Below are 16332 nucleotides of genomic sequence, written 5' to 3' on the forward strand. Positions count from 1 at the left end.
CTGAAGCAGTTCAATTAAGCTACAAGACACAATTGCTTTGTTCTACCAGGGATGCAAGCACACACATTTCAATCTATATCTGGAACCAGCAGAAGCACTTTGGGAAGAACCAGATTAAAAAAATCTGATTATATACAGCCTTACATCTTCACCTTCTTACAGAAGAATCAGATTTTAAGCCACAAGTGATTTGATGCATTATGAGTTCTCAAAGCATGCAAAATAGCTGGAGTTGTGTCAGTTTTAATCAGCAACCCAAATAAAGGATCCAATCAAGTTCACTTTAGCTGTTCAACAGTATGTTTATATGGTAAATTACTTTAAACATAAGTTTAAATGCAGGTTTTCTGTAGTTTAATGGCATTCAACAGTGATAACGTAATGGAAAATAATTGTGCAACAGCAAACTGTGTTTATGCTACATTGAGAAAAGAGGATATCTAACACATTTTAAAAAATCATGGCACTCATTTCACAAAGTCTAATTAATTTGAGAAAGCATATCTGCTTTCTTCTTGCTGCTTCTGCTTTCTTCTTCTATCTGCTCTTGTATTATAAAAATATGTAAAAACAACTGGGTTATCATTTGTTTTCAAAATGGATACAAGAGTAGTGGTGCTATTAATACCTTCCCTTTCCTCCACTTCCCAGTTCCAACCTGCTCTGCTGAAATCTCATCTATGCAAATGAGATTGTGAATGGATATTAAGAAAGAAACAAGCAAAAATTCACTTCAGACATTACCTCACTCCAGGCAAAGTTAACTTTCCTATGATGAAGGAGAATTAACTGCAGGCTACTAAATCTGAGGGTGAGACTAATTTGCAGAAATGTGTCCAGGTCTCAGGTGTTACTGGTAACACAGCAACTCAAACTGATATAGTTATACCAGGAGCATTTGGAACTCTCATGCATTTCCAAGATACAGAAAAAAGAGTTGTACTGTAACCTGTCCTGTTCTGAGGGCAGACCCACACCCTCACTCTTAGTGCCACAAACAAAATTAAAAACGCTTTTTCAAGATAACTGTACTGAATGTCCTATGGCAAAGAAGGGAAAAGTCCAATTCTTATCCTCAAAAGTTGCAGGTATCTAGGCTTCAAACCAGCAATTAAGCTTTAATACTTGTGTGTCTGAAGACACCAGCCTTATAACACTTTACAATTGGATCGTGTATGTGATTTTTTTTTTTCATGGCACATATGTAAAAATTTTAGTTCTTAAACAGTGATCACAGTACATGGGGTTTAACCCTAAGTGTGAAATACAGAAATTTTAACTATAATTACTTTTATGGAACTGTTAATTTCAAACAAACTCTGCTGTGCAAATATGGATAGATCTAACAGCATTTGTAGGTCTCTAATAAGCAACCTTGCTTATTTTCCATGCTGAAATTTTATCTTGAACTGCTTCAAAGGTAAAATTCAAAAAGAACTGGTTTAGTTTGACTCTCAGATTGGATCAGATCATTCACATACATACTAAATTCAAATTTACTACAATGCGGGCATAAATACTTCTATTAGCTCATCTTAACATTGCTCACTTCAGGTAGAAATTCTTTCTGTCTACAAAATTTTAGCTTGCACAGCACTAGCAACCTACTAACATTATTTCATGCTACCAAATGAGAGCAACTGGGCAAAGGAAAAATATATGTGGTACATGAAGAAAAATTCAGGTCCAGGACACCCTGCCATTCCACTGAATAATGTATCCAGAGAATATCTGGAAGCCTCACAGATCACAAAGGCACATGCTGACAGGAAAGGGCTTTCCCTCTAGTTTTTATGGACCTGTAATGCACAAAAGTTCCCAAAGGTCACCCAAGCTGTCCCAGCTGTTCCCACACAGGCTTGTCCATAAATGCCTACAATCTTTTCCTTCCCTCATCAATTTAGATTTTGAATTACAAAACCTCTGTGAGTTCACAAAGACACAAACATCACAAGCAACTCAAGTATTTAAGTTGGATCTCCATAATGCTGTGGCATCGACCAAGCCAATGGAATTTTTCACCCAAAGATAATAACTTGCAATAACAGTGCAAGTGTGTGTGCCCCCTTAGCATGCACAAGGTTAGTACTTCCAAACCTACAGGATACAAACACCCTACCTTACATTATGTGATGCAAAGGGAGTAGCAAGGAAGGCTCTGCAAACTGCAGTGGTTTCCTTGCACCTACCACAGCCATAAACATTGGAACTGCAAAAAACAGGACTAGGAGAGGAAAATATGGCCAAGGAGTTCTGCAGAGACTGAGACACTTTCTACACTACGAGAATAACTTTCAGTCTGTCTTCCCCAATGCTCTCCTCTCTTTATCTACCAAGCTGCATGTACCTGGCAGTTCAGAAAGCTTTGCACACAGGCTAACACAGTGTCAGAACTTCCTCAATTAAACATGTTTAGAATGAAAGTATATGCTGGTTTTACCTATTTTCAATTGTTTTCTAAGTGAAGGAGTAACAGATGCTGGGCCCTGTGCCTGTGCATAGCCTGGCTACAGCCACCAAGCCAGAAACCACTGTCACGGACACAGCCACACAGAGTGGAGAACATCTGTACACAGACAGCTGCCTCAGTAATACTCATACATTATATTTCAGTACACAGACTAAAAAGCACAGTTTTGTAAAGATGTATATGACTTAGGTTTTAGTGTTCTTAATTTACTGGAGGACACTTTAGTACTGATGGGCAGAACTAGCCAAAAGACTGCACACTGAGCACAAAAAATGAGATATATCAAGTGTAACAAGAAAAAAGAGCACATGATAAATTACTTTAAAAAGTAATTCAACAGTAATATCAACAGGGGAAAAAAGACTTAAAGCACCAATACATATCTTACAAGCTTATTCACTTGTCCAGTCATATGTGCAAGAGGTATCATGCTATTTTCATTCACTATCTGTAAATCTAACAATATCCTCACGGAAAATAATCTAAAAAGTACAAGCAAAGATGTGCAATGATATTAGATAAATATATCATTTTACAGTTCTAGGTCTATCCTGTAGTTATGTATGTCATTTAAGGAGGTATACATTGAAGCATAAAGAGAAAGTCACCCATGCACTGAAGTCAAAGGGACACATGCTTGGCATGCAGTTAAGAATGGTCAGTAACCAAGCAGCACATTTCAGATTTGGGAGAGCCCATCAAACCATGCAGTCAGTCATCGTGCAAAGGAAGGGCAGTGTATATCACTCGCCCAAAATCACTCGGTATAGTAATGAACCTCTGCAATAAGGCTACCTAGTCAATCATCAATCTGGCAATCCCAAGTGTACTTTGGAGTGTGACTTCAGTAAATATTGCCATCAGAGTGACTCAGAGATATAGTTCCTTAGCCTTCTAGAAAAAAAACCAAAACACCCAAACATTAAAAATGAGCCAATTTCTCCATGTGTCATTATACCGTTATGAACATAATACAGGACTGGAAATCCTAAGGCTGCCATAAAGACATCTGTCCACTGAACACCTGTAGTCTAGTGGTAGACCAACCTCATTAAACACACAAGCTTCAAATGAAGTCTGCATTTCAAGTGAAGAGGTTACAGATAAAGTCAGTCAAGACAACATTGCCTCTTGACTTCCCAGATGCAAGAAAAGTCCTGACAGGAGGGCACTTGGAGTTTCTCATTTCAGGCTCAGTTCACACCCCTACCAGTGAGCAGCAGCCCAGTGTAACTGCAGGAACAGCTCTCTGTGTCTGTAAGCCAGACCTGCAGTGCATACGTGGAGCAAACCATGACAATTTGAGCTACGCTCACAAACGGGTTCACCAGCAGTACTTCAAAAGGCTTATAACCTTGCCAAATTTGAAAATAAAATGTATTCATTCAAATGGCAATCACATTGATGGTTCCAGCTAACCACAGATACAAAGTAAGTTTTATACACAATTGCAAAATAACTTATTGTGCATGTCACATTAAGGCTCTTTGCATGACTCACACCCAATTATCATTTCCTCACTCAAATTCAAGCCTTGTATGTACCCACTTCATTGCACATGACTTATAAACAGAACTCTGATACTTCTTCTGAGGACAATTTTATCACCCCTTAAAATAAAAGTGAAATTTCAAATCTCTGGATGGTTGCACAAGGCTTTAAGAAAGAACTTTTCATATTCTTTAACACTTATCAAGTATATCATTCTAATAATACACAATGCTATTACTTCTATAGTTACACTCTTCAATTCTTCTTCTTTTTGATGATCACCATCTTAGAAGCCAAAGACAGGAATATATTTCTAAAAGATGAATGCCTCTCCCACAAAGAATCCCATATTTGGGGGGGGGGGGGCGTATTAGTGGTTTATGACTGTCATTCTTCAAAAACATTGCTTCTCTTGTATTGAATCCTAAAATTTATTTTCTTATCCATGCTATCAGTGGTTTTGTTTGTTCTTCCCAATGTCTGAAAAAAGCTTTCCTCTACTGCATAGCTATTTCCTTACTGCCTGTATACCTGGCACTTCCACTACATCATCAGTCAATTGATATTCTCTTTATCCAGTCACCTGCTGTCATACTACTCATACAAAGAAAATTGTCAGGCCCACAACAACCATGCCTCACAAGCTTTCTTAACCTCCCCCTCACAATTTAAGTTCTTCCTTCTTTTGATGATCACTTTCATACCTACAGCTTTCATGTTTGTTCACACAGAAGATTAGCACTTTCTCAGCTACCCTGCTAACACCCATGGGGAGCTCAGCTTTCCTATGCTGGCTTAAAACAGAGTAGCTACCAGCCATCCTGAAGAATGCTGCAGTATCACAATCACTGCATGAGAATAATTTCAAAGGCAGGAACAAAGCAAGGTGTAGGCTTAACTGAAAAAAGAATCAAAGACTTATATTATACCAGCATTATACAATGGGGTAAACTTCAGGAGATTAATCCCCAAAATATAATTCAGAACAATTCCAACACCTTCAAATGCATTTAAGAAAAACTTTGAAGAGAAAAATTAAAGAGAGAGAGAGAGAAAGAACATTAAACATAGGCTTATAGAGATCAGCTGGGACACAACACACCAGAGCTGTCCTCCTACAGTTTACATCTCTCAATGGATTAAAAAAAAAAAAAAAAGTAAAATGATTCCAAAAAAATCCATAAAGAGGTAGGATTTTCTGTGTGTCTGACACTCAGTTACGGACAAGGGTACTGCACCTCTACAACTTCTTTGATTTATTCTGAAGTGTCAAAAAAAAATTTATCTGCAGAACTTTATTTTCAGTCAACTAAGGGTCCTTTTATTCATTCTGTTTTCTTTATTCATCCATGAGCTGCAACATGATTGACATCTTTTCCATCAGAACTGTACAGCAGCATGACAAGCTAATTATTACATAAAAAATGATACACATTACCTCTCCAGGTCAAGCTACAATCCTCTAGTTGGATGTCATTTTGAAAATTACAAGCTTTAATAAATTGTGCATCATTCTAGTCCAGACACTACACTCAGTTTCAGAGAAGGTTTCATGAAAATGAAGGTTTTATTATTTCTATGCAGTTTTTGCTACCAATATTGCTAATAAAACTGGTTACCCTTCCTCTGCAGTAAATGACTTTTTCTAGTACCTTTATCAGGGCTCTTGAGAAGCAAAAGTGATGAAGGGACCTGACTTCTTAAACCAGGTTTTATAACTTGGCTTCACAGTTTAAACTGGCTGGAATTAGGTATCTTTCTTCCCCTAGCTAACTTTCTATGCCACAGATCAATTAGTTGTCAAAAATGCATTCATATCTAGTAGCAACAACAAAATATGGGAGGACACACATTAGAGCAAGCAAATGCATTCATACATTCAGAATGCAGGCAGAGGCAGGAGACAATTAGAGAAGGAAATTCAAAAATAAAGCATTTCCTGAGGATTAATGAGTGGGTGGTAGTGTGGTAGTGTTTGATAGTCAAGGGCAGGATGGGCTCTGCAACCAGCACAATTCATTAATCCCCCAGGCAACACAAACTGCTAATTTTTTTCTGCACTTCTTATTTTCCTTAACATCTAATTTAAATTTCCACTAAATTTGACACCATAATTCCCTCACAGAATCACAGAATGGTCTGGGTTGGAAGAGACCTTAAATATCATCTAGTTCCAACCCCTCCATCATGGGCTGGGTAAGTCCCACTGGACCATGTTGCTCAAAGCCCCATCCAGCCTGGCTTTGAATGCTTCCAGGGATGGAGCATCCACAACTTCTCTGGGCTTGTGCCTCACTATCCTCACAGTAAAGAATTTCTCCCTAATAGCTCATCTAAACCCACCATCTATCAGTTTGAGGACATTCCCCCTTGCCTTGTCACTGCATGCTTCTGTAAGAATTCCCTCTTTCACTTTCTTGTAGGCCCCCTTCAGGTACTACTGGAAGGTGCTATATGGTCTTGCTAAGGCCTTTTCTTCTCCAGGCTGAAGAGCCCCAGACCTCTCAGCCTCTCTGCAGAGGAGAGGTGCTCCAGCACCCTGAGCATCTTAGTGGACCTCCTCTAGACTTGCTGCAACAGGTTCATGGGCTCCTTATGTCAGGAGCCCCAGACCTGGGTGCAGCAGTCCAGGTGGGGTTTCCTCACCAGTGCAGAGGGGCTGGAAGAGAATCCCTTCCCTTGCTCTGCTGCCCATGCTGCTTTTGATTCAGCCCTGGACACAGCTGGCTTTCTGGGCCGCAAGTGCACATTGCCAAGACATGCTGAGCTTCTCATCCACCAACATTTTTAAGTCCTGCTCATCACCTCTGCTCTCAGTTCATTTTCTGCCCAGCCATTATTGGTGCTTGGGATTGCCCCAAGCCATGTACAGGTTCTTACACTTGGCCTTGTTGAACTTCAGGCCATCCAGAGCCCAATGCTGTCTGTATGTCTGAACAATCCTACTATGACAAATAACATCTATTCAATTACGGAATTATAGCTGGTGCAAAAGGCCAGGTAACATTTCACGTTTCAGAAAGTAGTTCTAATTTTCTCCTAAAGACTAAAAACATTTCCTGCCTTAGAAACAGACAGGTCTCAGCAGATGAAATCCTTTCCTTTAAATTACAAGCTGCTGGATGGCCTCCATTACCCAGTGGCAGCAGACAAAGAGTGAATCAAGTACTGGCGAGAACAACTGATTTTCAAGCTGCCTTTCAGTGCCTTAGGAAGCCACACACTAATGCATTACCAAACATGTCCCAGCCAGCACCCATTCCTCTCTATCCCCATAACTCCACACTAACCTGTGACAGGTGCATCTATGTCCAGCAAATTCTTTTCCTGGCGGAGAATTGAAGCTCCCTCTGTTATTATTCTCAAAGCGACGCTCTCTTCCAGTCTCCCTTCTTTCATAAGGTGTGCCTTTAAGATATCCACACGAGGTTTTCCATCATTATCAAACACTTCCTTAGCTGTGAGACGGTGACTTGGAGGAAATGGGACAGCTAGATGAAAAAAACAAAAAAAAAAAAAAAAAGTCATTCTTTACAGAAAAGCTTCTATTACTGACACATTCAAAACACATCTTTGCTGCAGAACAATGTTAGCAAAGATTTTCAAGTGCCTCTTACAATATGTGGTTTAAATTGTACACAGACTCCCAAAGATACCATTAAAGTGCATGTATTCTACAAGACATATTATAAACACATGCAAGAAATAATTCATGCTTATAAAAAATTGAGAGGAGTATTTAGGCCATTATTACAGGTAGATACATTCAAGTAAATCTCCAAAAAGGCATGGGAATACCAGGGAAAAGAGGGAACAGAGTTTAAACTGCTCTGGTAGAAACAGAGAACACTGACATCCCTTTCATTAACGGCATAAAATGCACAAACAAGCGCAGTATTTAATATCTGTCCGTGGACATTGCACTCCAATTAAAATTCTAAAACCAAGACAGAGCTCTCTCTAATGACTTTGGGTAGAGGGATGCAAGAGGTTTTCCCTGTGTAAGTAATAGCTTGCTGCACAGGATACATCTGAAACCCATCAGTGCTGAAGGGATCATTGCAGCACGGACAGGGCAGAGGATGCATCAGACCAAAGTTGGAAATAAATGGATAAATAGGAAGCTTGTCCTGGCAACATGGCAGCAACCTGCATACTGTCCTCAAGTAAGGTCAGAGACATAAACTTGTATGTTCCTGCTCTCCTGGGGCCAGCTGGAGCAAGAAGGCTCGGAGGTGACACTGTCAGTTGCCAGGATGAGGCTGGAACATTATCCCAGCTTAACCCCCTTTCCCTCCCAGGTCAGTCAGAGTGGCATCAGGCAGCGCCCACCTCACCAGCCATAGGGTAATTATTCTGATCCCTGCCAGAGATGCAAGAGGGTCAGGTAGTTACAGAGCTCCAAGCAGGAACAGGAGGTGGCCACAGGGCTGGTTTCAGCCGGCTGCAGTGCAACCCTGTCCCTGCCAAAGGGTCTTGTCCCCTGTGGAATGTCCTACTGGCAGCTACACCCCATCACAAGACATGAGACCCTAACACAGCAGATCAATATATCCATAAGCTTCAGTTTTCTTCTAATTTCACCAGCAGTGGACTGCAAAAACCTGTAACTCACACTCATTATTTCAAGTTCAAACCCAACACTCTTCTCTTCCACTACCAGAAGTAAGAGAGCAGAAAATAAAAAATTATGCTTTACACAGTTATTTTCCACTGATATTTTTGACACAAACAGCTTCAGAAAATGCCTTTTCCCCCACCTCAATCTTGTTTTCATCCCTTTTTGCTGCTTCAGCAGTCCATCCACTGAAATAATCTAGTGGGGACTTATGAATGTGTCTGAAATACACTGAAGTCTGACTGCTCTCAGACTTAAACACAGGGCAAAAGTGAAAATTTATGAAATAAACAATTTATTATGCAACACAGAAAAAGAATAATCTTTTCTAAAAAACAGAAAGTAAGTGATAGCTGAGCAGTTCTCTAAGCCTCGATCCTCTTTCTACAAAAACAAAACTCCATAAGACTAACTAGTCCTAATGATCCTACACTTCCAGCACGGAGAAAGGAGGAAGGGGAAAAGTTGGTAGATATCTGCAATCACTTTGGCTGGAATAAGCACATACCATTAGCTTGCATTCCTTAGCAAGATAATGGCCACTGCTCCTCCTCAAAGGCATGATAACACACAAACCTATGCAGTGCACCAGTACTTAGAGGTAACTACCATATGTGCTTGTATGCTGAAAGGAGATTTTTACATTTATCAAGACAGAGCAAAACACAAGATGCAATGACAATAGCAAACAGAAGCTATGACATAAAGCCTACTGATATAGAGAAAATTACATATGCTGCATGACTGTAAGAGTTCTGCAGGCAGAGCTCTAACAAAGATGTACCCGTACCTAATTAAAGAAAAAAAGATACTGTTTCAACAGCAGATGATTCATGATTAATTAGCAAAACCATGAGTGACTGAATAGACCACAAATTGCATCTTCCATTATGAGAATATTAACTTTGAATGTACACATACACAGAACTTCCACAGAAGAACAATGTAAGAAATGGTCACATTCATGCAGAAGTCCATTAAACATCATTTTTACTAATAACACCCACAAATGCCTGTATCAACCAAAATCCTTTTATAAATACAACAAACATTTAACTTCCATTGCTTTATAGAGACCGATGTTACCATCTGAATACATAGGTATCCACCTGTTTCTCCATTCCTTTTTTCTTTTTCTGCTTTTTTAAACCTATCATATTAGCATATATAAGTAAATAATAACAAATGCAATAAATTTGACTCTTATCAGAAATAAACCCTAGAATCTCATCACACACCAATTGTGCACAGAATACACAATGAGGAAGAGCACAGAACTGGGAGAGGAGGCCACCAGGGAAAAGCAGGAAGAGGAAAGAGTGGGGTACTGAGCTGCCAACATTGAGCTCCTCACCATGGCACAGGCCCAGGGGACGTTTTTGCAAAAACAGGCAGAAATCTATTGAGCAAAGGCCATGAACAGGGGAGGGGCAATAAAATGTGCATCTACATATAAGACATATTTTTAGAAGTTTAGTGACAAATCTCACTACAAGACCACCACACAAGACTCATGCATGCCTAATCATACTCTGTAAAACTTAAAACCCGGACTGGTGTCCATCTCATCTACATTACTTTCTTTATATTGGCATAAAAAACAAACAAACAACTATTTGCCAAGTGAAATACTACCCTGGTGGTTTGGTCATTAAACATAGGCCACAACCAAATGCAAAGAAACAAACTTTAAAACCCTTGACCTCAGCCTGTCCGTAACATTCTCCTGAGATTCAAAAGCACAAGAAAATTCTCTTTAACCATTTACTAATGGGGATTTTTCCACTTGGGCTTTCAGGTCTCTTGAGCATGTTCCAGCATATGGAGGAAAAGATCAACCAGTTCTTTTACTGTTCTTGCAGGCTCCTACAAAACCCATCTCATCGCTAACAGCCACTGCAAAGGTCAGACATCGTTACTGTTTCTCTCAAATATTAAGCAGCCACTCTGGAACAAATAAATAAATCATAAAGAGCTCTGCTTAATTAGAGTGGCCCATGTGTGCACGCATAAATAAAATAGAAGCATGTGGCAAAGCAAGCATTATTTTGTTTATATATTATTCATTTTAAAATGAAGCTGTACACTAAATTAATACTCTCAGAGGAGGCTGCCCATAAGAAAAACTCTTTCATCAATGTTCAAGTTCCCAAATTATCTCCCCCTGTAATGCTTGTCCTGTAATTTTATGCAACTTATGCTGCATGGCTGTACATAGCTATAGCATACCGTACTTTTATGACAAATATAGGTTTGCTTTTTTTCTTGTAAGGAAAACACACCAATAACATCTCAACAACCCAATGCACCACATTTGTCTGACAGCAATTTGCAATTCTCCATTTTGAGAAACATTTGCACTACAGCCATGCCTACAGCACAAGTTATTAAACACACTTGACATTATGCCACAGGTGCAAAAAAAGTTAAAAGGTCACTCTGCAGCTTTGGGTTTTCTACATCTACTTCTTCCATAACCTTCAGACTCAGTATGCATAAAACTTTCCTAAAACTATGATAAAAATCATCTCCGAAATGCCTCCAAAACAAAACTGTATTGTTTAAAGACAGGAACATTTTTAATAGTTAACTAACAGGTTTTGCAATCTGACTTGGAAAACCTACACCCATTTTATAATCTGTTTGAACATACAGCATAACCTTGAGCATTCTTGCTGACCAATAACACCCATACTGGAATTTTTACTATTTAATCAGAGTTCTGCATTTCTGCACCATTTGGGTCTGACAAAACCTATGCAGCAACACAGCAGCTGAAAGACACACAAAGACGCAGCTCAAGATCAACTTTTCAACCCAAAGACATGAATTTAACATTACCTAATTCCTGTACAGTTGCCTATGAACTTCTGCTTTACATGGTTTCTATGAACCTAAGGGGAAGGAAAGATGACTTTTTTTTTTTCAAGAACACTACTTAATTCAGGTGACAGACTGACACAAGAAGATGAGTCACCAGCATCCACGGCTGCTAAAGGGGAACAGAGTGAAACCCCCAGGCAGTGCAGGGCTCACCAAAGCAGTGGAAAAAGGAAAGGGAACTGCCAAAGATGCTCAGCCATGCAAGACATGGAATTTTCATGTGACAAACATCCCCTCTCAACAGATTTCCTCAGGCACCACATGGATAATGCTTTCATCTCCATACCCAAGTTTTCTGGAGACAGATTCAACCATTCCAACACACTGAATCACTGATATCTCTTTTTTAACCTGCATATTACTTCCTTAGCAGGTATATTTTTAGGAGTACCATACAGAAAGTTGAGTTATTCAGAAGACAAAATTTCTTTTCAATATAAAATTTTGTACTATAGCATGCAAACCATATGCAAGTTCTTATTAGTTTTTTGTGTACTTGGCAAGGAAATATGTCTATACCTGATTAAAAAAAAACCCAACTATTTATATGACAGCAAAAGAGCCAAACCAAAACCATCTCAGTGGAGCTAAAAGAGGAACACATGTTCTGATGTTTTCTAACAAAAACTATCAGGTTTCATTTTACATTAGCTACTGTCATTAGAGTAGGCACTGGAATTGGCAATCTCTCTCTAAAAGATCAAGCTTTCACCTGCTATTTTAAGACATGACGTATTTGAGGACTGTTTTTACTAAATCTGCTCACCAGATGGTGAAAGTGTTGGAAATTAGAATCTGGAAAATAAATCTACAGTATAAAATAAGAAGCAGCTATGAGGATTCCTATAGAAATTTAGCATGAATTTTTCTTCATTGCCAACAAGTTCTTGCAGCGTAATCAGAAGAGCTCACAACCCTATTTGCTAAAAGACATAACTAAATTAACATCACTCATGAGCAAAGCACTTTGCTTCACAGGAAGCTGAGGTTTTCACTAGGCAAGCCCGTCAATACTGCAAACAGAAAGAAAGAGTCCATCAAAAAGAATGTTACATGAAGACACCTTTGAGTTACAGCACCTGTATGTGAACCAAATTGGGAGCAGGCAAGAGAGTCATACCTCAACAAAGCCCACATATCCCAAATGTAGAGAGAAAAGCAAGAGGAGCGCCTTTCACCGATACCGCAGCTGACAACACAGAAAACAGGCCATTGACATGAGGCAATAACACCTGTGGCCTAGAAAAAACAGAAGGTACTACAGGTTGGCAAAGAAACTGCTTCTCACAAGATTGAGATGAGCCATGATAGCATTATTTTTTGATGAACAAAAGCTCAAACTCTAAAAATTTTAAAAAGTAACAAAAGATGCTTCATCAAATACGCCAGTTCCGATGACTATTTTTAATATATTCTGACACTTCAGTCATAGCTGGGAAACATAACAGCAAAGACAGAGCTGCCTCAGAGAAGCGTGCCTAACTTTGGACAAAAGCTGTGACAGGACAGTGTCAGTAAAAGGAAGAGCTGTGTCAACCATGCACACTGCCAGGTTGTTTCCAGACTCTAAGGCTGTGGCGTTCTCATCAGTAGGCTTCACTCCTCCAGTGAAATGTCCCACTCTAAGACAACCCATCCCAGCACACTACCATCAGTCCTCATGCAGCATAACTCCATGATAGCTCAGGAAGCACAACACCTTTACAGGACTTGAGCCTCAGACTCAAAAGGGAAGGATGAAGTCTCACCCCCTGTTACTTCACAGGAGGGCAATGCCTCTGACCAGCCGCAGAGCTGCGACTTATTTGCACACTGTGCCACGAGCTATGTCAGTACATCTCAACCATATGGAGCAGCTTTTGACAGGGTGATCTCTCAACCACCTCTGCCATTTTAATGAACATACAGGGATCTTTTAGCACAAGTGGCACAGCAGAAAGGAAGCACAATAAAAGCCACATTACCTTGGACCAACAGAAGGAGGATGAAATCCTGTCATTTCTGTCTAATTACCAAGCTGAAGTATGATGGGTTGCCCCTGGGTGGATGCCAGGGTGGATGCCCTGTTCTTAGGGGATGAAAGGCTAGAGTACTACCACTTGCCACCACTTTGGGAATTGCTATGGCATCACTGGCCTCCTCCAGAATACACAGTACCTAACAATAAGAAAAGTATATAGCAATGCTTTTCTTCAATTCTTTAAAAGAGCATCACCAATCTCCTCATAAACTCAGGTCAAATTATACTTGGAAAGAACCACTATAAGTCACCTTCAGTCACTTTAAAAAATCCATTAAAAACAACACTGTCTGTTTTAGGATTTGATTTTCTTTATATTCACCTCAGGAAGCTTTAAAACCCTGAAGAAGAATTTACACAAAGAGGTTCTTCCAAGAGGTTAGAGCAGTGGCCCATTATTCTTACTCTGGGCTCAAATGAAGAATAGTTATAAAAACCACCAAGGCCTGGATAAACACACAAGATTCCCTCGGTGGTTTGACCCTTGACTGGTGAGTTGATTGACATGGACCCATCTCAACCACTCTGAACACTTTTGTAATAAATTGTAGCATTGATATCAGCAACACAGATAAATGTAACAACTCTGTAACAAAACTAATCTAATTTTTAATCATTATCAAGCAATTAGCAATAAAACTGGTTTCAGTTTTTCAGAAAAAGTCAGAGAAAAAAATACATCAGAACATTTACAGGCAACAGACACATCAGAGAGCATAGGAGCCCTGAGAACCTTGGAGGAGGGTACAGGCTGGAAATTGGAAGGGAAAGAGGTACACTTACAAAAATTGCAAGAAAGAAAAGCCTCCTAATTCAAAGAAATGGGTCTGTATGAAATATCAAATTGTAGTGTACGTGGTTATACACTGGCAGCATTCCCAGAGTATCTTCTGGCCAGCTATTGTAATAAACAAACAAACAAATCCAATCAGTCAAAGAGCACAAAACAACACACATCCCTATAAAATATTGCAAAAGAGTGTTCTTTCCTTGTGTTTGAGATCATATGCAAGTATCTTTGACATTTACGATCCACTCTTGTCCACAGTTCATGGATAAAAAAGCAACTACAAAATAAAGTGAAGAGGAAAAATTCAGTTCTACAGGAAACATTCCCAGTTAGGACCAACACATACAGTAAAAACTGGAAAATGTGATCGTAGCTTCCTGGCCTCATCAGAAAAATTTGTTTTTCGACTTTGTTACACCCAAGTTTTTCCATAGGCCTTGAACTGAATACTGTCAAGATTTGTTTTTATTAGCTTTTGGATCAGAGAACAATAATTACCCAGAGTTTAAATTCCTTTATGAGAACAATTCATTTGAAGAAAATAGTCAGGGGAAAAAGAACCCTGTAACAATGGAAAATACCAAAGGTCTTCCAAGACTCAGATAAGGAATGAGGCACAGTCCTCCATCCCCCAAAACACTTGAGTGATGGATAATTTATTTTCTGTGGTAAATTTTCACTATTGTCCCTAACTGAAGCCAATTAGGAAGAGATTGCACTTGAAATTATTTCAATCTACAGGGGAAAAAAAACCCAAAAAATCAATTCTAGGACCTGGAAAACCTTCAGGTATCAATACAAATTTATGGCACCATTTTCTTCTGTTTTTTGGTTCAATTTCAGTCAGTTGACACTACCAAATTTCAGTCTCTTATATAGCAAAGGTAGCTAAAAGAGGGACTGCAAATAAATCCTCACCTACAAAACAGAATTCCCTCTCCAACCTCCTGAGCATAATGAGGTACCTTTACCAAATTTCGTCAGAAATAAGCCTGGCTTTGAGGACCGACTCAAAAGTTTCTAGTGACATGCAAAAGGGCAGAAAGAAAACACCACTTCCTTTCCAAAGCTGCTCTATCAGGGCAAGGTTTAAATACAACCAAGATTTACCTGCCAACAACTGACCACAGTACACAGCCTGGCACTTGTCAGACAAATTTGTTAAAAGAAGTCATAGACTCCTAGAATGGTTTGGTTTGGAAAGGACCTTAAACAGCATCAAGTTCCAACCCCTCTGCCATGGGCAGGGACACCTTCCACTAAACCAGGTTGCTCAGAGCTCCATCCAGCTTGGCCCCTCACTCCTAAAAGGAGAGATGAGTAAGTGCAAGTAAGGCAGTCTTTATTTGGAATAATTCTGTTTCCTAACACTCCTCAAATGCCTGCTCTGCTTAAATGTCAGCTTGCTGAGATTGATTCCTGGAACAAGAAACACCAGCACATCTCTGGCTCCTACAGGAAAGTTCACTGGGCAGAGGAAATGAAGATTCCTACTAGCACTACTAAGTAATTGTTCAAAAAATACATCTCACATTTCAAATTTAAGGCTACTTAGCACCCAGCAATTGATAACTATCTGTGCAGCCTAAGGACAAAGGACAAAGACAAGGGGGTAGGGATGCTAACAGATCAAGGTACTTTACTGCCATGTTGACCAAAGGACTTGCAAGTAGCATCTTCGAATCATGTAAGTTTTATTTTATTTGAAAATTTTTAAAAAAGCTAAGTTTTGGGGAAACAAATAAAAAACGCAAACACCTTACCTAAGTCAATAAATATCAGGATGGGAAAAACATTTAAAACGTTAATGTCTGAACCATGCCCTATGAACTAAATCAAAAAGATATGCTGATCTGTAAAGGTTAACCTAGTTTATTATTTTGCTGATCATGAGGCATGAAGTAAGTAGCAGATATACACCAGCACCTCATAAATCAGTCAGACAAGTCTAAGGAATAAGCCCTACACATATAAGTATGTGTAAGGACCAAGTGCAGCTGGAACCAAATTGACCTTAAGAAGTTGGAAAAAGCAGTTGATGTGTGGGTGTTTTGTTTGTT

At 39.4% G+C, this 16332-nt stretch overlaps 1 protein-coding gene across 2 annotated transcripts in view; it reads right to left on the minus strand.

Annotated features, from left to right (window-relative positions):
* PPP3CA (protein phosphatase 3 catalytic subunit alpha) overlaps positions 1-16332 on the minus strand; it is a 168840-nt gene that overhangs the window by 91186 nt on the left and 61322 nt on the right. For both annotated transcript variants that reach the window (XM_030239117.2, XM_050974208.1), the window contains exon 2: positions 7252-7452. In XM_030239117.2, coding sequence (XP_030094977.1) covers positions 7252-7452 — 201 coding nt within the window. The remainder of the gene's footprint in view (positions 1-7251; positions 7453-16332) is intronic.

Source organism: Serinus canaria, chromosome 4 (assembly GCF_022539315.1).
Source record: "Serinus canaria isolate serCan28SL12 chromosome 4, serCan2020, whole genome shotgun sequence".
Classification (NCBI taxonomy): Eukaryota; Metazoa; Chordata; class Aves; order Passeriformes; family Fringillidae; genus Serinus; species Serinus canaria.